The sequence below is a fragment of the Aedes albopictus genome, chromosome 3 (assembly GCF_035046485.1).
Source record: "Aedes albopictus strain Foshan chromosome 3, AalbF5, whole genome shotgun sequence".
NCBI classification, from domain to species: domain Eukaryota; kingdom Metazoa; phylum Arthropoda; class Insecta; order Diptera; family Culicidae; genus Aedes; species Aedes albopictus.
The window spans coordinates 222,308,293-222,331,756 of record NC_085138.1 but is presented as its reverse complement, the minus strand read 5'-3'; the positions used below and the strand labels follow the sequence as shown (position 1 = coordinate 222,331,756).

At 44.1% G+C, this 23,464-nt stretch overlaps 1 protein-coding gene and 2 long non-coding RNA genes across 3 annotated transcripts; all 3 read right to left on the bottom strand.

Moving 5' to 3' along the window:
* Nucleotides 1–324: 324 nt before the first annotated feature.
* LOC134289568 (uncharacterized) lies at nucleotides 325–3,424 on the bottom strand. The gene is made up of 3 exons (XR_009998561.1): nucleotides 1,429–3,424; nucleotides 1,266–1,357; nucleotides 325–1,206 (listed from the first exon to the last, which is right to left on the bottom strand). It is a non-coding gene; the product is annotated as an uncharacterized LOC134289568 (long non-coding RNA).
* Nucleotides 3,425–9,569: 6,145 nt separating this feature from the next.
* Nucleotides 9,570–11,416, bottom strand: LOC134291385 (uncharacterized). The gene is made up of 3 exons (XR_009999062.1): nucleotides 11,056–11,416; nucleotides 10,902–10,993; nucleotides 9,570–10,842 (listed from the first exon to the last, which is right to left on the bottom strand). It is a non-coding gene; the product is annotated as an uncharacterized LOC134291385 (long non-coding RNA).
* Nucleotides 11,417–21,029: 9,613 nt separating this feature from the next.
* LOC134290627 (uncharacterized) lies at nucleotides 21,030–21,998 on the bottom strand. The gene has a single exon (XM_062857798.1). The coding sequence runs from the start codon at nucleotides 21,996–21,998 to the stop codon at nucleotides 21,030–21,032; it is 969 nt and encodes a 322-aa protein (XP_062713782.1).
* Nucleotides 21,999–23,464: the final 1,466 nt, after the last annotated feature.

Genomic DNA, 23,464 nt, shown 5'->3' with positions numbered 1-23,464 from the left:
TTGGTAGGCATGTTGGTTCACATAAAGAGGCACGTTGGCCAGATGAACATCACGGATGTGATGATCCACAATGCGTTCTAAGCATTTCAGAAGAAAAGAGGTCAAACTGATAGGTCTGAAACTCTTTGCTTCTTCATACGACGCACGACCCACTTTCGGAATAAACTTCACCGTAATATCCCGCCAGGATTTGGGAATATACCCTATAGCGAAACTGCAAACAAGTATTTTTTTTTTCAAAACATGTTTGAAATGATCAAATCCCTTCTGAAGCAAAATAGGATAAATCACATCTGCCCTAGGAGATTTGAAAGGAGCAAAGCTTGTAACCGTGCGTAGACCCGACTCGATAGGTTTGGCAAACGAGGTGGCTTATGCGCCACTCTCCAAGGAGAGACCACCTGTCTGTTGAATTGCCCGACTAGGAATTTTGCATGGACTCTATGGTCTAGGAAGCTTCGTACGGTTGCTTAAGCGGGAAATGATGCCAACTCGATTCAAGCAAAAACGGTTCGATGGGGAATTATCTAGATTGTATCTATATAAATATCACGACCGGGGAATTGCAGGATTGGAGATGCTGGTTTCGAAATACGGAAACTTTAGGAAAGCAAGAAAACCTCAAAAAACCGCTTCGCGAGCAAAGGTAAGGTGATAAAGAAACGTAAAAGATCTTCAAACAAGATTTACAAATTTTATTCTCGAGAAATCCTCATTTTCCTATCCTATTCTCTCCCTCTATCAAATCCTCTCTCTCCTTTCTACCCGGGTTCATGTGGGACACACTCAAACGGAGCGTACGCTTATAGTGAATGGCCAAACACTAACCTAACCACGTACCTGCGCGCAGGGTTCATGATGCTGTGGGATGATGAACTGGCTGCGAAATGTTGCTGGGCTGGGTTTAGTGCATCGGCGCACCGGCGAGATGGTTCCAAAACGATAGACTGGCGACACGTGCGATCGGTAGAAATATTTCCGGAAACGTAGCGTATGGTGACGGACGCTACGGGACACGACGGCCACGCCGCGCGTCGGTCGGACGTTCGGTTTAGCTCCCGTCCGTTCGTTGCGGATTTTCGTCGCTCACGTGGAAACCACAGTACCGGCTCTCGACCTCAGCACCTCGTTACTCGCTCGCTTTCGCACCAGCTAATACAAAAAACGGCTTTCCGCCCCAGACTCGCCGCCTGTTGAACAGGCTCACTGTTCAACAAAAGGTTAGGTAAGAAGCGTGTCCCGATCTTAACGACATTACTACATACCTTCAAACTTCAAAAACTTCGATCTAGGCAGAACGTACAACCTTTTAACTTTATACCAAATAAAATTCACTTATTCGAAACTGATAAGCTACCTAGTAATTAAATGAAAGAGAAAAACTATAACTATAAGAACTTTTGACACTACTTTATCACCACTTCTCACCACTTCAGAAAATTTGGAGGAACACTACTTCGATGCGTTCTGCTCACCGACCGCTCCGCAAACGAAATGGCCGAGAATCTTCAAGCCTGCTGGGATCAGAGTCTCGATCCTTCTTTTTGTATGCCAATTGGCCATCTTGACGAAACTTCCGCGCATAGATAATTTTCCATAAAACGGCTTTATTTTAAATCAAGCGCCATCTATGATTTGAAACGTGCAACATTATATAGGGGAAAGCTTACAACACCATTCCGTCCAGCGTTATATTTTTTTTCGGGAAACTGTGTTTTGCTAAGAATTTTGCCAAACATATCGAGATCAATGTTTTTCAAATAAAATTAAAAAAAGAAACAGATATCGTTACATCACCTCACTCGGTTTTATGAAAATTTGATCAATGAAATTGATCAAATTTTCATAACTTCAGATGCATTGTCATTTTCTTTCCAACGCTAATTTAAAAACAATTTATGCAACCGGTTATTACGGACTCCATATTCTATGCACTACGTTTTGTTTTCAGGACGTTTTTCCTAATACCTTCAAAATAAACGGAAATTTCTCTTTAACGCATACTAGAGAAGCGACATTATATTGTTCATACGTCAAAATTCTTTGAACTCATAAAAACAATGTCAGAAACGCTTCGAAAAAAAAAACATACTCGTATAACGAAAACGTACATGTGCCATGCACTATGGTCGCTCTTCTTTACCGATTTTGTTCATCAATTCGCTTTTTGACCTATAACAAATGTTCGACTATGAAATAGCGACCAGCTCTTTACAAACGTCATCCTTCAAACTGACAGCATAGCTACAGCCCTGCAACCGGAAAGCGAGTGACGTAAAGATTCATCTGTCAAATGTATTCAATCGCTGTAAAGTGAATCGCGTGGAATTTCTAGAACTGCTGCAAAACTACGGAAAAGCTTGGAAGTTTCAACGGAAATTGTCTAAAATATAGCGCAAAACCGGGGGAGTACACTATATTATGTAAATTTAGTGGAGGTATTCATTATTTCTTTCTGTTTTTTTAGGAATACCGTCTGGAATGTTGGAGAATTTCGTGGACTATGTAAAGGTGCGACATGACGATAATCTACCTGGATGGGGAACTACTACGCGAACGGAGAAACTATGGAACCTAAAAGTATGCTGGATGGATTGTATGCTCGGATATGGACTTGTGATTACGGTTTCGGACAATTGCAACAACGGTTTGGAAATCAGTGTCGATGTTGCTCATGTGTGGAACTTATGTTGTGGACGACGCTCAGGACGCCATACTCGCACTACTACATCTACACCTATGTTGCTGTGAATGAATTCTACGATGAACATGGATGGAAAGTGAAACTTAAAATGAACTTGCAGTGGATTGATTTTTGAGCTCAGAGTTGGTGAGAAAGCAGCATGAACGTTTGTTTACTTATTACTAATCTAGCTTTAAGTAGTTTTTTTTTGTACCGACTGAAAAGTCGATCCAGTTAGGAATATATTTACAACCTATGTACATATACTAACACATTTCTTATTAGATTTTTCGTATTCAAGCTCTATTTGGATCTTTTTATTTATGGTGCTCATTGTCCCTCGTGTGTATTTGTTCTCGTGTTTCATGTCTATTGCTCTGTGATCAATACTTTTTGAGGAAGCTGGCATGAAAAATACCTAAGATATTGTCGTCTTTGTCCATTAGTTCATAGCTGTCTCCGAGTACTCGTCTTACAACTGCTTCGCTGTATTTTGGACCTAGTTTTGCACAATAATCCTTTGATTTATCCGAGAGAACTGTATGCTTCTTAAGGACCTTTTCGCCTACGATATATGATGGAGCCTGCCTGTTCGACCTTAGATTATAGTACTTGGATTGCTTTTGGTAAGCATCCGATAGGTTCTTGCGAACCTCCTGGTACAGTATGTCTCGTTTCTGATCATTCATTATTGGAACCGCCTGAATATTTGTATCTCTTATACGTTGAAATTCTTTTCCATTCGTAACTACGTTCCTACCGAATGTTAGGAAAAATATACCCCCCATTTTGTGGAATCGTGGATGGAATTACGGATGGCACTTGCAATTTCATATATGTGTTCCGTCCATTGTCTGTGATTTCCTTTGAGACTTGCCCTTATAGCTGTTGTTATAACTTTATTTACCCTCTCCGTATTATTAGATTGGGGGTGATAGGATGGTGTAAGCCAATGCTTGACTCCGTACCTATCAAGTAATGCCTTAAACTCTTTGGCTACGAATTGTGCACCATTATCGGTAAGCACCATTTCAGGCACTCCAAACATTAAAAATATGCTCTGTTCTACATATTGGACTAATGATGCGGCAGTGGCTTGTTTGAAAGGTTGAACTAATATAAACTTCGAAAAGACGTCTGTTACCACAAGCAAGCAAGTATGTCGTGCCTTTCCAGACGGCGGAAATAGCCCAACATAATCAAAGGTCAAAAATTGCCAGGGGTAGTCGCAAAACTTCTTTTGTGACCCCATAGGTGGTGTAGGATTTATGTTCAATCCTTTAGAAGTTTTGCAAGGTATGCAGTTTTGGCAATATTGCTTGGTCTCAGCGGCCATTCGCGGCCAAAAATATCTCTCTTTAAGCGAGTTAATCGTTTTTTCATAACCCAGGTGAGCTGGTTCGTGAGTGATTCTTATGATTTCTAGTCTTTCGAATTCGGGAGGATAATATTTCCAAGTGAACCGTTTATCCCCAATCTTCCCTACTTCATCCATGTATTTGTATATCCTTTTATTTTTTACCGCAAAATTTTGATAATTTCCTGGTTGTTTTAGAATTTTTGATATTAAATCATCATATTCTTTGTCTACTACACTCAGTGATGTTATTCGGGATAAACAATCAGCCAACACGTTATCTTTCCCTTTCCTGTATTGAAGCGTGAAGTCGTACGACTGTAGCTTAAGCGCCCAGCGCAACAGCCTTGAGTTAGCGCTAGTGGCAGATAGCGAGAACAACCAGGTTAGACTTTTACAGTCCGTAATCACTGTGAACACTGACCCCTCAATGTAGTGCCTGAAGTTTTCAATCGCAAGCAAAACTGCTAGACACTCCTTTTCGGTCGCCGAATACTTACGTTGAGTATTCGTCAACTTCTTGCTAAAATAGCCAATGATTCTTTTACCCTCGTCAAACTCCTGGAGCAATGCTGCTCCTACAGCGAGTTGGGAGGCATCGGTCTCGATGAAAAAAGGGCGCGTATAATCGGGATTTGCGAGCACAGGAGCAGAAGTGAGGATGGATTTCAACTCATTGAGAGCGTTCTCTGCTTCATCGTTCCATTTGAATTTTTTTGATTTTTTTAATAAGTCGGTAATTGGGGATGTTACGTGGGAATATCTGGTTATGAACTTTTGGTAAAAGCCCATTAAGCCCATTAACCTTCGGACATCGCGTATGGTTTTTGGCCTCGGATAATTCAGTATCGGTTCTAATTTCGCAGCATCAATGGATAAGCCATTCTCAGTTAATAGGTACCCTAAATAGCGGACCTGCTTCCTGCAGAATCGGCTTTTCTCAACTGAGATTGTAAGTCCGGCTTTTTTCAGCCTCATCGCGACTTCTTTTAACATTTTTATGTGCTCAGCTAACGTTTCAGTGGCAATGATTATGTCATCCAGATATATAAAAACATGGGGCTCTAAATCGAAGCCGATAGCCAAATTCATGAGCCGGTTCATAGTGAAAGGGGCGTTTTTAAGGCCGAATGGAACTACGCGGAATCTGAATAAACCTTTAGGGGTACGAAAAGCGGTGTAATTTCTGGAGGACTCTTTAAGAGGTATTTGAAAATACGCATCTTTGAGGTCCACTATGCTGAAATACTTTGCCTTTTTGAGGCGATGAAATATTTCGGCCATATTTCGCATTGGATATGCATCTTTTCGTGTAACCGAGTTTATTTTCCTGGAATCTAAGCAAACGCGTATTTTTCCATTGGATTTCTTTACCGGTACGAGTGGACTTGCGAATTCCGAAGTGCACTCCTCTATTACTTGAAGTTTTTTCCACCGTTCAAGCTCTTCCTGAATCTTTTCCCAGATTTTGGGCGAATACCTGTACATTGGCAAGTCTTTCATTTTTCCTCCCTCATTGAGTTCGATCTCGTGCTCTATGAGAGTTGTTTTGCCGAGGTTCTGCTCGCTTGTACAATCGAAGTGTAGAATGGCTTCCTTTAGCATTTTACGTTCTTCAGGAGATAACTCGTGTTCAGTTTCAATATTTTCTATGGCTTGTTTTGGGTCTTCTGGAAGGTCTAAGTCTGGTAAATCCAGTGAGTCGTCTTCTTCTGGAGAGGCATTTATTATAATGTCCTCTTCATTGCTTTCTGGCATATGAATCGAGAGTTGAATAGGTTTGTCTTCTGGTTTAGCCGAACTGTCTTCTATTTGTAGACAGTTCAAGCGAGGTTCGTCCATAATAGTCGACGTCCAAGTAAGTTCAAGATCTCGGATATTATCATTCGATGCAATGATTGGACGGATTTTGAACGCTTTCCAGAAATCCATGCCTAAGATCAAAGGTTTTCGGATTTCTGGAACAATAAGTGTTGGAATTACTTTAGTTTCTGTTCCTAATGTATACGGAACGTTAGCATACCCGAAGCATGCGTGGGGCGTATCATCTGCTGTGCACACTCTAGCATTCGACTTGAAAATTTTCAGTCCATGTGCGTTTATCATATCTAATGAACTCGTGACGCTTATTCCTGCCCCCGAGTCCAGTAACGCAGTAATTTCGGTGTCTAAAATTTTAACCTTTATGTGCGGGCAGGCACTTGGGTTAATTTTGATCTCTAAGATTGACAGTTCTTGGGTAGGGTTCTGCTTCCGAACCTTGGGAATCACTTCCGAAGGCGAGATGACTGGATTCCCAGACAAGCATCTCGCATTCAGTTTGTTGATGGGTTATTTGAAAAGTTGTTTCGAGAAGTTTGTGGGTGGTTGTTCTCACAAGTTCTCGTTGTTCTTCCAAGTTGCCCACAAGCATAACAAAATATCAATTTTCTTTCTGAGCACTCTCTCCAGCTATGCCCTGGCGTTTGACAATTCCAACAGAGAATAAAATGCCCCGCACTTTGTTGTTGAGAGCGTTGCGCTGTTTCAACTTTTTGTTTGACCTGAACTCCCTCTGCTTTTCTTGCATCTCGTTGCCTTTTTTGAAGGGCCTGAATTGGAATGTCGTCATCGTCACTACAGTCACTGTAGGAGTCATTGACATCAATGTGATGAATTTCCCCTCTATTTCCATGAATCGGTTTGTAAAAGTTTGGATCATTCGCATCAATTTTATGGTTTAGTCGAATCAGATCTTCTAAGTCATCAATGTCCAAGACTGACAACCTAGAACGGTAATGAGGCCGCATATTTTCCCAGATTAATTCAAATAAGGTTCTGGATGAAAAAGGTCTGTGAAGGCATTGATTGAGTTTTTCTACCTCCGTTACGTAAGCGATGAAGGTTTCCCCCTTCTTCTGCTTCAGTTCACGAATTTGGGCGCGAATGCCACGGTCTCGATTAGGATTACCGTACCTAAACCTTATCTCATCTTCAAACTTCTCCCATCGCGTGAAACGATCTTCTCGCGTAAACCACCAGTCGTACGCCTCCCCTTTTAAACGATGGTGGATATTCAGAAGAAGTTCCTTATTAGAAACTCCTTCGTGGTGGGCTAATTTTTTAATTCTACTCAGAAAATCTTCTACTTGGATGGATCTGCTATCCCCTGAGAAGGAAAGATCCCAGTCGTGAACTCTAGATTTCCTATATCGATTGCGAAACCTGTCCGGGCTATTGCTTTCAGATGAAGAATATCGTCTATGTCGACGGCCGTAGCTTCCTCTATCGCGTTCAACGTCCCCTCTGTGTTCGCGGCGGTCACGATCTGAGTCCCTATCTTGATTGTTTCAACTAATACTCCTTCTTCTGTTATGATGTGAGTCTCTCGAATCTCTTCTTCTGCCTATGTGTCTTCTCTCTCTGGATGTGCTTCTTCCTCTACGATGCTCTCGTGTATTCCTTTCATAACTAACGCTCCTTCCTCTACAATATTCTACCGAATCTCGAGACTGACTTCTATTGCGATGGTATCTCGAGTGATCGTTGGTCGGCCTATTCACGCGAGTGTTTCTACTGGGATTATCTCTGTATTCTAGCAGTCTTCGTGTATTTCGTGTCTGTTCCTCATTCTGATAATAATCATGATAATTTCTCCCTACATTTTGTGCGTAATTAGTCTCTTCATGATATGCATGATGTTGCTCATTACGCGTTTGAGGACTTGTCCTGTCTTTGGACAGACTCCTGCGATTATCAATTCTACGATCTACCCGGAGAGGATAACTTTCTCCCTGATTCGGTTTATTTCTATCTCCTGCATCAATATATTCTTCATTCCTGCTCTGAAACTTTTTCCCCTCTCTAATCAGTTTCCTATTTTCCTGATCTTTTCTCGTCCAGCTTCTCTCTTCATCTAGATTTTCATCGTTTTGTCTTGAATTTGAGAGTCTACTTACTGCTCCTTTTGATGTTTCTAGTGTTCTATTGGAATGTGCTTTATCCTGCTCTATCGACTCGTTTTTCAAATCTGAATCACCCAATTCTAAGTATTGAAGTGATTTCCGAACGCTATTTGTTTCTGTTTCAGAATTTATTCCCGAAAGCCTACTTCTCCATGCTAGGGAGTTTTTGTCCCCTTCTTCTTTTGTTTTGTCTACTCCTTTCTGTACCGTAACGGTTAGGCCCTTAGATTCGCTATTAAATTTGGACTCCTTATTGAGAGACGAGTCCACTTTAGTTCCCGAGTCGTCTGATAAACCTGGCTTATCGTCTGTATTGATAGAACCTGACTGCTGTAGTGCCTTTGGATCTGGGTTACGCCATGACAAATTAGACGCTAAATCTCCTTTAGTTAAATCTTTTTCATTTTGATTTGAAGCTCCACAAAAAATTTCTTGATGAAACTCCCGTAGAGTCTGCTTAATTTTGCTACAAATGCTTTCTTTCAAGCAAAGCTCCTCTTCATCCTTCGCTGAAGCAGTTTGTGCTCTGATCAGATAATGTCTAAGCCTTGAAATTAAAATTCTGTCAAATTTCTGATGCAGCCCTTCGATGATAAATTTAATGTTTTTCTCTATGGTAGATTCCTGATCCTTTATGTTATGAATCCCTTGATACCTAGTCAAATTCTTTCTATCCTCAGAGAACAGTCTTCGCAAGAACCGTCGTTTGTCTTCTAAACTTTCTCTTTTGTCCACAGTCTGCTTTCTCAAGTTAAGTTCAAAATCTATTTCTTTCTCTGTTAGATGATCCACAGATGGTAAAATGTAAATTTCATCCATGATTGTATATATTAAAGAAAACTGGAAAAATGAGCTAAATATAACGCGAATTATGTAATACCGATAAGTTCAAAATAGGGTAACGGTTGAATTTTGGACCCCTAGAGGACATTGGTTTGAATTTAATTCAAAATCAAACAGATTCAGAGGGTATTTACACATAATGATGATGTTAGTATGTTCGTAAAAGCCTCCACTGTCCGTTAAAAATACCCACATGGTCATTTCTGGCTGAAAATTTGATGAAAATAACTGATTTTTGAAGCATCAGTTTTCACTGTTTTGGACACCCCAATATATTTTGGACCCTCTTCAGTATATATTTTGGACACCCGGTGTTTAAACTCGTTTGAAACTATTTTGGAAGAATTTGCCGCTTGAATATGCTGGATCACATCCTAATTACTTGATTGACAAAGGCTGATTAGACGAACTTTGCGAATTTATTGCGCTAGAATGATAAACGTTTTTGTTTACATCTGCAAGTTTCCTCAGCACCGCAATCTCTTTTTGTAAACATGATGCGACACTCGCACGGATGATGAGCTTGGCAAAAAATAATTTCAAGGCAAATAAGGATATTTCCAGTGAGGAAATGATTGCTGCCCGTGCAGAGCGATCTTATTTAGCGAATGATTATAAAATTTTTCGTCATCTCATCATTAAACCTGTGTAAGTTGTTGTAAAAGGACACAGGGGGTCCAAAATATATGGGGGTCCAAATTATATTGGTTACCCTATATGTATTCAAAGCGATATTTGAGTTTAATAAAAATTCAAAACGATAGATACAGCTAGTTCAATCAATTCCAACAGCGATTCCAATTCAGCACACAAAAAAAAATTCAAAGAAAAAAAATAATAAGAAGAAATTCAAACTTAATCTAATATAAAAAGAATATATGTACAAATTACCTAAACCTAGCAATTTAAATTCCAAAATAGACTTCAGTGAAAAATTCAATTCAATTATGTTTAAAATTCTAGGAAAAACTTATGAGTAAAAAAATGTAATTAAAAAAAAAAAATAACGTATAAAAAGAAAGGAAGAGAAGAACAAAACGTAGTGCATAAAATCGATAATATTTAAGATGATGTATATTAAGAATTCAAATAAAAAGTGTTTAAACATTGGGTTATTTTCGTTGGGCGCCAAATGTAACCGTGCGTAGACCCGACTCGATAGGTTTGGCAAACGAGGTGGCTTATGCGCCACTCTCCAAGGAGAGACCACCTGTCTGTTGAATTGCCCGACTAGGAATTTTGCATGGACTCTATGGTCTAGGAAGCTTCGTACGGTTGCTTAAGCGGGAAATGATGCCAACTCGATTCAAGCAAAAACGGTTCGATGGGGAATTATCTAGATTGTATCTATATAAATATCACGACCGGGGAATTGCAGGATTGGAGATGCTGGTTTCGAAATACGGAAACTTTAGGAAAGCAAGAAAACCTCAAAAAACCGCTTCGCGAGCAAAGGTAAGGTGATAAAGAAACGTAAAAGATCTTCAAACAAGATTTACAAATTTTATTCTCGAGAAATCCTCATTTTCCTATCCTATTCTCTCCCTCTATCAAATCCTCTCTCTCCTTTCTACCCGGGTTCATGTGGGACACACTCAAACGGAGCGTACGCTTATAGTGAATGGCCAAACACTAAGCTAACCACGTACCTGCGCGCAGGGTTCATGATGCTGTGGGATGATGAACTGGCTGCGAAATGTTGCTGGGCTGGGTTTAGTGCATCGGCGCACCGGCGAGATGGTTCCAAAACGATAGACTGGCGACACGTGCGATCGGTAGAAATATTTCCGGAAACGTAGCGTATGGTGACGGACGCTACGGGACACGACGGCCACGCCGCGCGTCGGTCGGACGTTCGGTTTAGCTCCCGTCCGTTCGTTGCGGATTTTCGTCGCTCACGTGGAAACCACAGTACCGGCTCTCGACCTCAGCACCTCGTTACTCGCTCGCTTTCGCACCAGCTAATACAAAAAACGGCTTTCCGCCCCAGACTCGCCGCCTGTTGAACAGGCTCACTGTTCAACAAAAGGTTAGGTAAGAAGCGTGTCCCGATCTTAACGACATTACTACATACCTTCAAACTTCAAAAACTTCGATCTAGGCAGAACGTACAACCTTTTAACTTTATACCAAATAAAATTCACTTATTCGAAACTGATAAGCTACCTAGTAATTAAATGAAAGAGAAAAACTAGAACTTTTGACACTACTTTATCACCACTTCTCACCACTTCAGAAAATTTGGAGGAACACTACTTCGATGCGTTCTGCTCACCGACCGCTCCGCAAACGAAATGGCCGAGAATCTTCAAGCCTGCTGGGATCAGAGTCTCGATCCTTCTTTTTGTATGCCAATTGGCCATCTTGACGAAACTTCCGCGCATAGATAATTTTCCATAAAACGGCTTTATTTTAAATCAAGCGCCATCTATGATTTGAAACGTGCAACATTATATAGGGGAAAGCTTACAACACCATTCCGTCCAGCGTTATATTTTTTTTTCGGGAAACTGTGTTTTGCTAAGAATTTTGCCAAACATATCGAGATCAATGTTTTTCAAATAAAATTAAAAAAAGAAACAGATATCGTTACAAGCTATTAAAGTGACTACTCAATCGATTCTATAGTTACAATACTCCGAGCCGAAGCTAAAGAATCATAACTACAAGAAAAGACATCAGGATCATCCGAAGATGTAATATCCACACATCCAGGGAAGTGTGTGCTGAATAAACATTCCAGAACTTCCTCATCAGAGGAAGTCAGATCGCCATTTGGCAAACGAAGTTCGTTCACTCGGAAATCCTAAGATTTTGCAAGGATTTTATTTAACCGACTGAATTCACTCAAACTGGAAACATTTGTACAAAGGTTTTTCCAGCCGGATCGTTCAGCAGACCGGAGAGCTTTCCTGTAGGCCTTGCGAGCCGACCTGAAAGTCTCCGAACCAGCCGAACGTCGTCTGTTCCAACTCTTTCTACATTGTTTCCTGAGTTTCGCCAGATCAGAGTTCCACCAAGGGGTTCCTCTTGTGATCTTCACAGACCGTAGAGGACATGCTTCTTCAAAAGCTTCCATGATGAAGGTCGTTGTAGTCTCAACGGCAAAATGGTTCTCGAACACTTTACCGTGTAGACACCAAACTGTAGGGTCCAATTCCGGAAGCAACTCTCGCAACGGCAAACTCCAGCTCTCCAGTTCAGAAGCTTTCTCCGGTCGTTCGTATTCAACAGACTTCCCACAGGTTCGCTGTCCGTCGTCCGCCGACGCTCAACTTTATCACAACTGTCACTCTACACGCTCATTCGTAACTGCTCAATTCGCACCATCTACACATTCAATGTAAACATAGAGAGTGCATGCCAGTACAAACCCTACACAAACATTGTGACGCATTTGGGTGATAATAAAAAAAAACTAGCTAGTATTCCGTGGAAAAAAGTTTGCAATATGCATCAGCAATATTGTTTGACGATTTTTTTAAAAGTGCACAAAGTTAGGAGACATCATGTTTAGGACGGACGTCAGATGATTAAAAGGTAGAAACAGTACTTCGATGTCGCGGAAAATGTTGGAAAATAGGTGACCAAAGCGATGAAGGAAACCACTACGTCAGTTCAGTAGGCGAAAATGAGCGCCTACGCTGAAGGAATAAGCCTTTTCTTCCCATGACTTTGAACAACTAGATGTAACATCTATGTCAAACAAGCGTTTCCGAAAAAAGTTATAGCAAATTAGCTAATTTTTTTTGAAATCAATGAAAAAAAAATGGTTGTAAATCAATAAGTTTTTGATTGTTTATCAATAGTTCCACTATTGAAACAAGTGATTAGTACTTGGGTTAACCTTATGAAATTACAATCATATTCTAAAAATTATTGCATCATATTTATCTAATTCCATTTGCCCCGAGTTCGTCGAAAATCGATGGTGCTCTAGAGCAACCATGGGAAATAGCGGGTTAAGGGTGTCATTTACCAGCTCAAAACTCAGACCGGTGCAAAACCCAACAATCAGAAAAGTTGGTCAGCTCTCTGCCTCGGTTGATAGTCAGGATCTGGGAAACCTGACAGGTAGCGGAGGTGTAGGAGGAAGGCCCAATTTACAAAAAAGCGAACATTTGGAACTTGGAAACTTCCAAGCGATTACAATTTTGAATGCAGTCTAAAACAGGGGCCTACATCGTCGAAACCAAAACATGACACTGAAAGCGAGCGCCCATCAGCATCGGACGGACGCCGACGACGGGAACATTCATAACAACATGCATGTGCTTCGCTTCATCCGTACTGCTGGTCACTTTCTTCGACGCAACGACGGGTGGCGGCTCATAATCGCACCGACTGGGATTCAATTGAAATTTTCAAATTGTCTAAAATGTATGTTTACTTAATTTTTTTATGGGCAATAGACTATTTCAGTAAAATATGCATAGCAAACATTAACAATACACAGATTTGCCGGTTGTTACACTCATTAATTGAGTTATAAAGGAGAAATTCATTCGATGCTGAACGAGCGTGCGTGAGCTTGTGAGTGCGAAACAAAGTGGCATCTGCGACGGTGCAGCACCGTCGGTTCATCGGTGACGATGACAGTCGGGCTGAGTGACGACGACGGCGCCTTGTTTCCATTGACGATTGAAAACTGGTCATCAGATTCAGCGGACTGTATAAAGAAACTCGTTTTCGCGACGAAATAAAACGCGTGCTTTCGCTTTAACGTCGATACACATTTTTTTTATTAATTCAAGGAAATGTCACACAGAAGGTGCGCTACAACATAGTTGAGCACTGCGAACCTGGCATTACCCTTTAAAGTGCAAAAAGTACCCATTTTTTTGCAGATATATGGAGCTGTCAAAAAATAGAGTAATTAAAAATTTTGCAAAAAGAATAAATTTTGCCCTTTTTGATGAATGGAGCTCTTACCCAGTTCAGGGTGAAAATCCTCTTGAACTTTTTCCTCCAATCGTCAGAAAAGTTTGGTGCGCGCCGCAAGTTGTTTCGGAGAGCAATTTTCAAAATTGAAAATCATCATTCGAGCCACGTATGGAGGAACTAAAAATGAAATTGGACGGTGACAGCTTCCAGAAACTGCGAGGTACTTGATAAAGGATTTTTATGCGATTAAAATTCAGAAATATGTTTTTATCAGAGTTTGTATATATTTCATTCTTTGCTTTCCTATTTCTGGTTTGCCATGTCCAGTGTCGAAGTGTGGATTGATCGTTGATGGCTATGTGAATGAACTGAAGCATCATGTAAAGCAGTTCCATACATGAATACCAGTGCCAGAGTCCCTGTTCCGTTTAAATGCCGGATTTGCGGATCGTGGCAAACTGAATTCAAGCAGTTAAAGCGTCACATAGTGCAATCAAGCCAAATGTAAGACTATTGTTCTAAGGTGAATACTTAAAAATATAAACGAATAAAAGGTTTATTGAAATTAATTAATTATTTTTTTATTATGACTAAAATCGCGAAAATCTCATTCACATCGGATCCCACTAGACCACTCATAAAGGGTATTGTTTACCCATTTTTTTCAACTCATAAGAACCACAAAAAAGGGTAAAATTTATACATCGGTTTGACGTACAAGCCCTCTACTCTTTAAAGAGTAAAGACCGTTTACTCTTTTTATGAGTTCACCTAGTTACTCTTTTTTTTTTTTTACTTTATAAAATATGTTTATTTCTTGTTGTATTTTGTGTAAAACTATATAAAATTTAGATAGTTATAATTCAACTCTTAAATAGAAATCTAATTCGCTAATATCTACTGCATTATCACAGCTCATGATAAAGGAGACATATTTAATGAAGAGTTTGAGAATTTCAGTTTTGTTCCTATTTGTTATTCCATTCAATACAGGATAAATTAATTCATCGTATGAGAGCCGCCGGTTATTGAGCATGAGCATGAGCATGAGCATAGATGACCGTACTATTCGTAGTTGCTACTCCGTGATTGACCAGAACAATCGAAGTTGCACAAGGAACCAACAGACGGAGCTTGGGAGTAGCTTACCGTCCTCAATGTGCATCTTCGAGAATTCCAAACTTTATTAGGTCAATAACGGCGCCGGCCACGTCCTTACGGTCATCGAGGAAGGAAAGGAATGTTATTATGACGTGCGTTGCTTACTAAAGACCGAGATCACCTCTGCGTCTCCACGTCTGTCATGGGAAGGACTTTTTGTTAGTGGGGAGGGGAAAGGGCGCATGATATGAGTTCACTTTGGTAAGTGGAGTGATTCATGCAACCCTATTAATATCAAACCACTTATTTTCATTTGGACTAAAACAAAACACATGCCGACATCGAAGATGACGAACCATTCAGATAGTTTTCGAAGTGCGAAAATTAACGAAAGAGAAAATAAAGTGATTTGAACCAACGTGGCTTTGGAACTTGGGCCGACACTTGACGTGACGAACATTTCAATGTCTGTTGACTAAAATCGCAAAAAATGTTGTTTGTTGCATTTATCGTATCATAAATCGCCCCGTACGAAGATGAGCAGTCAAATAGACGACGACGACGACCGAATGAAAACGCGGCCTGTACACTTTGCCTCCAAAAACTCACTCTCGCAAAAATCTAGCAAAGCGAGCGCGCGAAACTTTGCTGCTGCCGAACTACCGCACACTAGAGTCCCTATAATTAGAGTCTGGCGGACTGTCACTTTCGACCGGAGCCAATCGAGCATGACGTCATAGTGTCCTCACCGATAAATGCTACACCGTGACGTCATGCTCGATTGGCTCCGATCGAAAGTGACAGTCCGCCAGACTCTAACTAGACTGACTCTACCGCACACTACTGACTGCTTGGCGTCCCGTCGTCGGAGCCCCGCAGAGGGAAGAGGAAAAAGAAAAAAAAATAGCAAAAATCTAGCAAAGCGAGCGCGCGAAACTTTGCTGCTGCCGAACTACCGCACACTACTGACTGCTTGGCATCCCGTCGTCGGAGCCCCGCAGAGGGAAGAGGAAAAAAATAGCAAAAATCTAGCAAAGCGAGCGCGCGAAACTTTGCTGCTGTCGAACTACCGCACACTACTGACTGCTTGGCATCCCGTCGTCGGAGCCCCGCAGAGGGAGAGGAAAAAGAAAAAAAAAATCGCAAAAATCTAGCAAAGCGAGCGCGCGAAACTTTGCTGCTGCCGAACTACCGCACACTACTGACTGCTTGGCGTCCCGTCGTCGGAGCCCCGCAGAGGGAAGAGGAAAAAAAATAGCAAAAATCTAGCAAAGCGAGCGCGCGAAACTTTGCTGCTGTCGAACTACCGCACACTACTGACTGCTTGGCGTCCCGTCGTCGGAGCCCCGCAGAGGGAAGAGGAAAAAGAAAAAAAAATAGCAAAAATCTAGCAAAGCGAGCGCGCGAAACTTTGCTGCTGCCGAACTACCGCACACTACTGACTGCTTGGCATCCCGTCGTCGGAGCCCCGCAGAGGGAAGAGGAAAAAAAATAGCAAAAATCTAGCAAAGCGAGCGCGCGAAACTTTGCTGCTGCCGAACTACCGCACACTACTGACTGCTTGGCGTCCCGTCGTCGGAGCCCCGCAGAGGGAAGAGGAAAAAAATAGCAAAAATCTAGCAAAGCGAGCGCACGAAACTTTGCTGCTGTCGAACTACCGCACACTACTGACTGCTTGGCGTCCCGTCGTCGGAGCCCCGCAGAGGGAAGAGGAAAAAAAATAGCAAAAATCTAGCAAAGCGAGCGCGCGAAACTTTGCTGCTGTCGAACTACCGCACACTACTGACTGCTTGGCGTCCCGTCGTCGGAGCCCCGCAGAGGGAAGAGGAAAAAAAATAGCAAAAATCTAGCAAAGCGAGCGCGCGAAACTTTGCTGCTGCCGAACTACCGCACACTACTCCGTATGAGAGCCGCCGGTTATTACCGACGATCGTCGCCAAAACTCTCTGAAGATGCGTCCAAGCGGCAGTCACACGTCGGCAGTCACTCAACTTGTGTTTGAGTGTTTCCACCGCTATATTGCAATGCAGACACTGCTCACTATCGCAACGTCGTATGGTGTACCACAGTTGCCGGTGCTCCAGCTTCCCATTGACGAGCAGGTACCATTTGCTACGCTCAGCCGAAGTCATTTCTCTGCTGCCTACGTTGAGCCAAACACGCTTCCAGTTGATGGCTGGGTGGTGTAGTTCTACTTTCGGTCGGTCGGTCTGGTCGATGAAGTAACTGTGGATTAGATCGGAGGAGGGGGATTGTTGGATTTGGATAGGCAAACGGTGGTATGTTTGCAGGATTAGTTTTAGGCAAGGAAGATCTGCTGGTGGTGAGGGAGGATTTGCTTGGGAGAGAAAGGATTGATAATAGGGAATGGAACCGATCTCCTGGGTGTGGCGGTTGATCAATAAAGCCTTTGCTTTGAAACCAGGGAGTTGCAGCTTTAACCCTCCTTGGTCTTTGGGTCTCGCCAGTTGTTGAATTGGGACGCGGGCTGGCTGTCCTCGCCACAGAAACGATTCAATAGTGGCGGTCATTTTTGCAGTATGCACGTTGTACTGCGGAAGTACGGAAGACAAATACCATACTTTGGATGTAATGAAGGTGTTGAGAAGAATCACCTTCTGATGAAGGGTTAGAGTGCGCAGCGAATACATCCAAATCTGTTGCGCCACCTTTCCTACCATTGAGTCCCAATTAATGGTGATCATACGACGGATAGAGTTGGTGAATCTCACACCCAAAATTTTTATTTCGTCTTCCGTTCTCAACCAGTCCACATTGATCGGATTCCCATTGACGAAACCGACATCGATGGACGTAGTTTTTCGGAGGTTCAATATTGCTCCGGAAACTCTACCGAAGCGTACGAATAAGTCACGCATCGCATGAACCTTCTGTGCCGTTGTGGTGATAACGCTGATGTCATCAGCGTATGCGACAACCAAGTCTCCACCACATTCTCGCTCCAGAGCCGCCAGTAAGGGGTGTAGGTATAACACAAACAGGTGCATCGAGATCGGGTCGCCTTGTCGTACCGAACGCTGGATGGGAAACGATGTCGTCAGATGCCCGTTTATCAGCAGGCGAGAAGACGAGAGAGCCGAGATCCGTGAGAGAAGGTCTACCAGCTGAGGATTGAACCCGAGGGACCGCATGTTGCCAAACAGAAATGAGTGCCTTACCCGATCGAACGCATGGTCGAAGTCATAGCTCACGAGTTTCCCCACTTGCTTCCGCGCCGCCAGTTGAGCGATCCTATCCTTCAGCGCCAACGTCGCCTGGAAAATGTTGTTGTCCCCGTTGGAGCATTTTTGGGCGCTGCTGAGAATTCGGTGTTCTGTCATTACATTCTCCAGTCGAGATTTCAAAACACGAGAGAGTAGCTTGTAGTCGTAGTTGAGAAGGGAGATGGGGCGGTAGGAACCGACAGTGTCGCCAGATCCCCGCTTCTTGACTAGAACAATTATTCCATCGACGAACCTTGTTGGAAAATTGGATGCTAGGGCCTCATTGAGGACCAGGTTTAGCTCTCGGTGGACGATATTAAAGGCACGAAGGTAGAATTCTTTCGGAATTCCATCCGGTCCTGGGGATTTTTTCGATGCGCTCGTTTTGATTGCCATCAAAATTTCTGCAGTGGTGATCGGCTCCATGCAAGCGTCATTCATTGCATCATTTTCTGGAACAATCCGGCCGCACTGGAAATCATCAGGCGGCTCGCCTTCCCTTTCTGGCTCCGAATACAGCTCGGAGAAATAGCGTAGCATGTGGTCTTGGATGGTGCGAGAGTCATTGATTACCTCGCCTTGTTCAACATCTAGTCGCGCTATCGTTGTACGTTTCCGTCTTCGATCGCCCAGCTGGAACACAGAGAGCGGCTCTCCAGCCACGATCGGCGTGTTTATATGTACGAAGGCTTGAGTGAATCTTCGCTGAAGCGCTAACATTTCTCCCTTTAGCCGGTTGATGGTTGACAACATTGCCGGGTTCTGGTAGAAGCCATCGTATGCTCGCCGCAGCTGGTTGTGGAGAGCTTGCTGGGCATGGTGAAATTCGTCGAACGTTTGTTTTGACTGCCAGCGAAAAAAACTGGCGATTTTTGGCTTACCATGTTCGAGCCACCAGTCCATCCAGCTACGATAGTTTCGCTTTTGACGCGTCCAAAACTGCCATCGAATCTGGAGTTCTCCTAGCGCTTCTTCGGTAAGGAGATGTGGCCGCAGAGACCAAAACCCACGTCCTGGTGCTGGGCCTAGATCGGGAAGACATAGACGTGACGTCACGGCCATGTGATCGGTGAATGAGCAGGCGTGCGTGTGGATGTTTCGCAGCTGCTGACACAGACCACCGGAGACGTAGATGCGGTCCAGTCGAGAGGATGAGTTGGCAGTAATGAAAGTGTGGCCAGCTTCTCTTGAGCGGAGTTTCAGCCACACATCATGCAGCTGCAGTTGCTGTAGGGTGGCTTGGAGAGACGGACTCATGTTGTACCCCGTCGCATCGCATTGTCGCACCACGCTGTTGAAGTCTCCCGCAAGAATTGTATTCTCAGTGGGATGCCGAAGGTAGAATGCCAGCGTGTTGTTAAAAAACCTCTCCCGTTGGGCGCGTAAAGCCGAGCCGGACGGAGCGTAGACACAACAGAGAGTAGTGTTCTGTACGCGTACAGCTACAAGACGGCCATCCAAACTTTTCTCCACATGCGAGAATTGGATGTGTTCTTTTAAAGCGATAGCCGTTCCTCTTCTTGAGTGGTCAACGTTGGCGATTACGTTGAAGCCCGGCAGCGAGAGCTGCTCGTTTTCCACTTCCTGAATGAACAGAATATCCAGATCCATGGTTCGGATAAACGTTCGGAACGCTTCGAGTTTTGTCGTGTTCGTGATTGTGTTCACGTTTACCGTCGCTATATTGTAGCTAGTGAAGAGGGCGATTTAAGAGAGAAGGTCGATTGTGTTGTCGTCGTCGTCGCAGCGCATTTTTTTCGCTTGCTTGTGCGATCGCTTGCTGGATGTTGAAGAATCGGTTTCGTTGCCGTCCGTTTTTTTCTGCTGTCCCGTTTTGCTACGAGTAACTCTCGTCCATTGGTCGCCTTCCTGTTCACCTTGCTGACCGTTCGTTGTTGCCGAGGAGTCGTTGACTCCAGCCGGCGGGGGCATTGAACCGCTCGATGAGGGCACGACGGCGGTTTGTGGTTGTTGTGGTGGCTTTCCACTCGACTTCAAAGCGACGATTTTTGGAGGGAGCATTTGCTTGGCTGCGACAGTCTTGGTGCGTGTTGACTGTGGATTCTTGGTCACGTCAGCGTACGAAGCGTTGTTTGCTGCCAGCTTTTGCACTAGCAGCTTTTTGTTCTGTACACACGAGACACCGTTGTGCACAAACTCGCTACAGTACCGACATGTTTGGTGCTGGCCATAATACGTGAGATGGGTCGATTCAGAGTCGATCGTGACGTACGAGGCAATGTTCCTCTTCACGATCATTCGTACGACACGAACACCGGTAGGTAGCCCGGCGAACAGATGTTTCTCGTCCCACAACTCCTCGCGTATGGACAACACCTCGCCATAGGCACCGAGGAATTTGACGATTTTCTCATTCGTTACGTCCTCTGAGAGGTTGAAGAGCTTCACTTCCACCGCCCCGTCTTCCATCTCCAAATGAAGCTTGTATACCTTCCCATCCACTGTCAGCTCGTGTTTGTCGTCGTTATCGTCGACGATTTTCTGTGCCACCTCTAGGCAAGTGGTCTTGACGAACGCGATGCCGAGGTTGCGGCTGTATTGAATCCGCAATACCTCCCCGCGCTTTAGGCCCAGCGTCGCACCAACAAACTGGTGGACCTCTTCGGACGATGGCTTCTTCGACACATTCGCATAGTCAATGCGAAATGTGTTTTCGCGTCGTTTTATCGCGGACATCACACGCGACGGCAATAAAACGCCAACGAAACTAGCGATATATTTCACTCAAGGAAACACGCTTTCCAGAGAAAACTACTATATGCCGGCGATTGGCTTCCGCAGACGACTACCGTGCTCAAACGCGTCTGATCGGCTCGGAAGTTGAGCGCTAACTGTCAAAGAGGGTACTTTTTCACCCTTTAAAGAGTACTTTGGTTTCTCAGTGAGCATAAAAAAGAACAAGGTTTAGTATGCACAGGTTCGGACAATTAATTCAAGGTTTATACATCCTCCCCCGCATTGAAATGGCTATTTCAATGGTCCAGCTTCTGCTCCTCCTGATCCAGTGGAAGAAGGGAAATCTCGGTGACGCCTCGTTTGCATTCACCCCTGGCGGTACGCAGAGTTACTACCCTGGTGATGTTGTCGCTACCCGGATGAGTCTCGATGATTCTGCAGAGTTGCCATTGCATCGGCGGAGCATTGGGATCATTGATGAGCACTAAGGCACCAGGTTTGATTTGGGTTGTCTTGAACCATTTCTGGCGGTTCTGCAACTCCGGCAGATATTCGGCAAGCCACCTTTTCCAGAAATGTTGTAGAGTGGCCTGCACTAGTTGCCACCGTGTCAACGTCGAGAGCTTCATATTGGTATACGATGGCTCGGGGATTGACTGCATTTGCCGTCCAACCAAGAAATGTGCTGGGGTTACGGCGGTCAAATCGTTGGGGTCATCGGAGCATGACGTGAGTGGTCGTGAGTTGAGCACCGATTCAATCTGAACAAGTACTGTGCTCATTTCCTCGAACGTTAACTTCTGGTTTCCGACTACTCTTTTCAAGTGGTGTTTTACGGATTTAACCCCGGACTCCCAAATCCCTCCAAAGTGGGGACTCCTCGGTGGGATGAAACTCCACGAAATCGATCGGCTTCCGCAGAACTCAGTCAGCTCCTTGATGTGATGTTCGTCAGCGAAAAATTTGCCCAGCTGTTCCAACTCGGCTTCAGCCCCGACAAAATTTGTCGCATTGTCGGAATAGATCTTGCTGACAGGTCCTCGTCGTCCAGTGAACCGCCTCAAGGTTGCAAGGAAGGCTTCGGTCGTGAGGCTTGACACCAGTTCAAGGTGGATGGCGCGCGTACTGAGACAAACAAAGAGACATACGTACCCTTTCGTGATCATCGGTTTGCGTGCCTGGGTGAGCGACTTGATCAAAAAAGGTCCCGCATAATCCTGGACACGATAGGATGGGAGATCGCCCATCAACTGCGTCGTCTTCATCGGATTTGCTCGGAAGCACGGGATACAGTGCCTTATCACCTTCCGAATAATGTTCTTAGCCTGCAATGGCCAGAACCGCTGTCGTACGATTGCAAGCAACGCCTTTTGTCCTGCGTGAAAGGTTACTCTGATGCTCATGGCGGATCAGCAGTTCGGGGAAGGGATGGTTTGGTGGCAGCAACATTTGGTGGCGACTATCATACGGAATGAAAGCCTTCTTGACACGACCACCAACTCGCAGAATCCCGTCAACAGGATCGATGAACAGGTGGAGACTCCGTAGGCGATGTGTACCGCCTTCCTTCAATGCACGCAGTTCCGGTTGGAATGCCTCCTCTTGCACGCATCGCACTATCAGCTTCAAGGCTTCGTCTCGTTCGTAGGCTGTTGCCGGACCCTTTGTCAACATCTCTCGTCCCGAAAGCACATAGTGGGCGAATCGAACCACCAGGCTCATACAACGCTGTAGCCGAGTGAACGTACCGATTCGATCAAATACTGCTAATCTTGCTGGCGGTTTGGCGAGAACAAGGCACGTTCGTATTTCAGGGAGGTCACTATCGTTCAGAGGAGACGGCTGTTCCAGTTGCACTACTTGTTGGTTCAGCACATCGGGTCCATTCCACCAAATAGACCGGTGGATCAGGTGCTGAGGCATCTCGCCCCTCGATATCAAATCGGCAGGGTTTTTTTTTTTTTTGTTTGTATTTACGTGTATTTTAACTTATGCTAATTCTACACTTAAATCGGCAGGGTTATCATACGTTGGAATGTACCGCCACTGGAATTCGTTGGTGAGCTTCTGAATTTCGATGACTCTGTTCGCTACGAATAGCTGTAGATCGGCAGGCGATTTTCGGATCCAGCAAAGTACAATTTGTGAATCACTCCACAGCGTCACACGATCGAATCTTGTGTCGACCGAGTTGAGTACCTTCGTTACTTCTCGAGATTGAAGCAAGGCGGCAAGAAGCTCGGCTCTTGGCGTTGTGATTGGTTTCATCTTACCTGTCTTTTTCGGCAGAATCCTCGACTTACTGCAGATAAGATTCATCTTGACAGCACCATCGGGGAGTACGAGACGCGTATACAGACACGACCCATAGGCTTGATCTGATGCGTCAGCAAACCCGTGGAGTTCCACGAGATTCATTCCATCGCTGAGTATGCACCTTGGAAATTTCCAAGTCGTTCAATGCTGGCAGTTGAGTCCGGAAGGCACGCCACTTCTCGGCAATGGCGTCAGGAATGGGATCGTCCCACCCAAGGTTGAGAAGGCCTACTTCTCTGAAGATCAGTTTCGCTGTAGTGACCACTGGTCCAGCAAGTCCCAGTGGATCGAAAAACTTTGCAATTTCACTCAGCACTCCCTTGCGAGTCACCGACCGGCAAGCTTCTTCAGGTGGTTGGACGCGGAACGAAAACCAGTCTTGCGAAGCATTCCACACCACTCCGAGAGTTTTTAC

Coding starts and splice junctions, on each gene's coding strand:
- LOC134290627 (XM_062857798.1), bottom strand. CDS start 21,998: ATGAAGACGACGCAGTTGATGGGCGATCTCCCATCCTATCGTGTCCAG.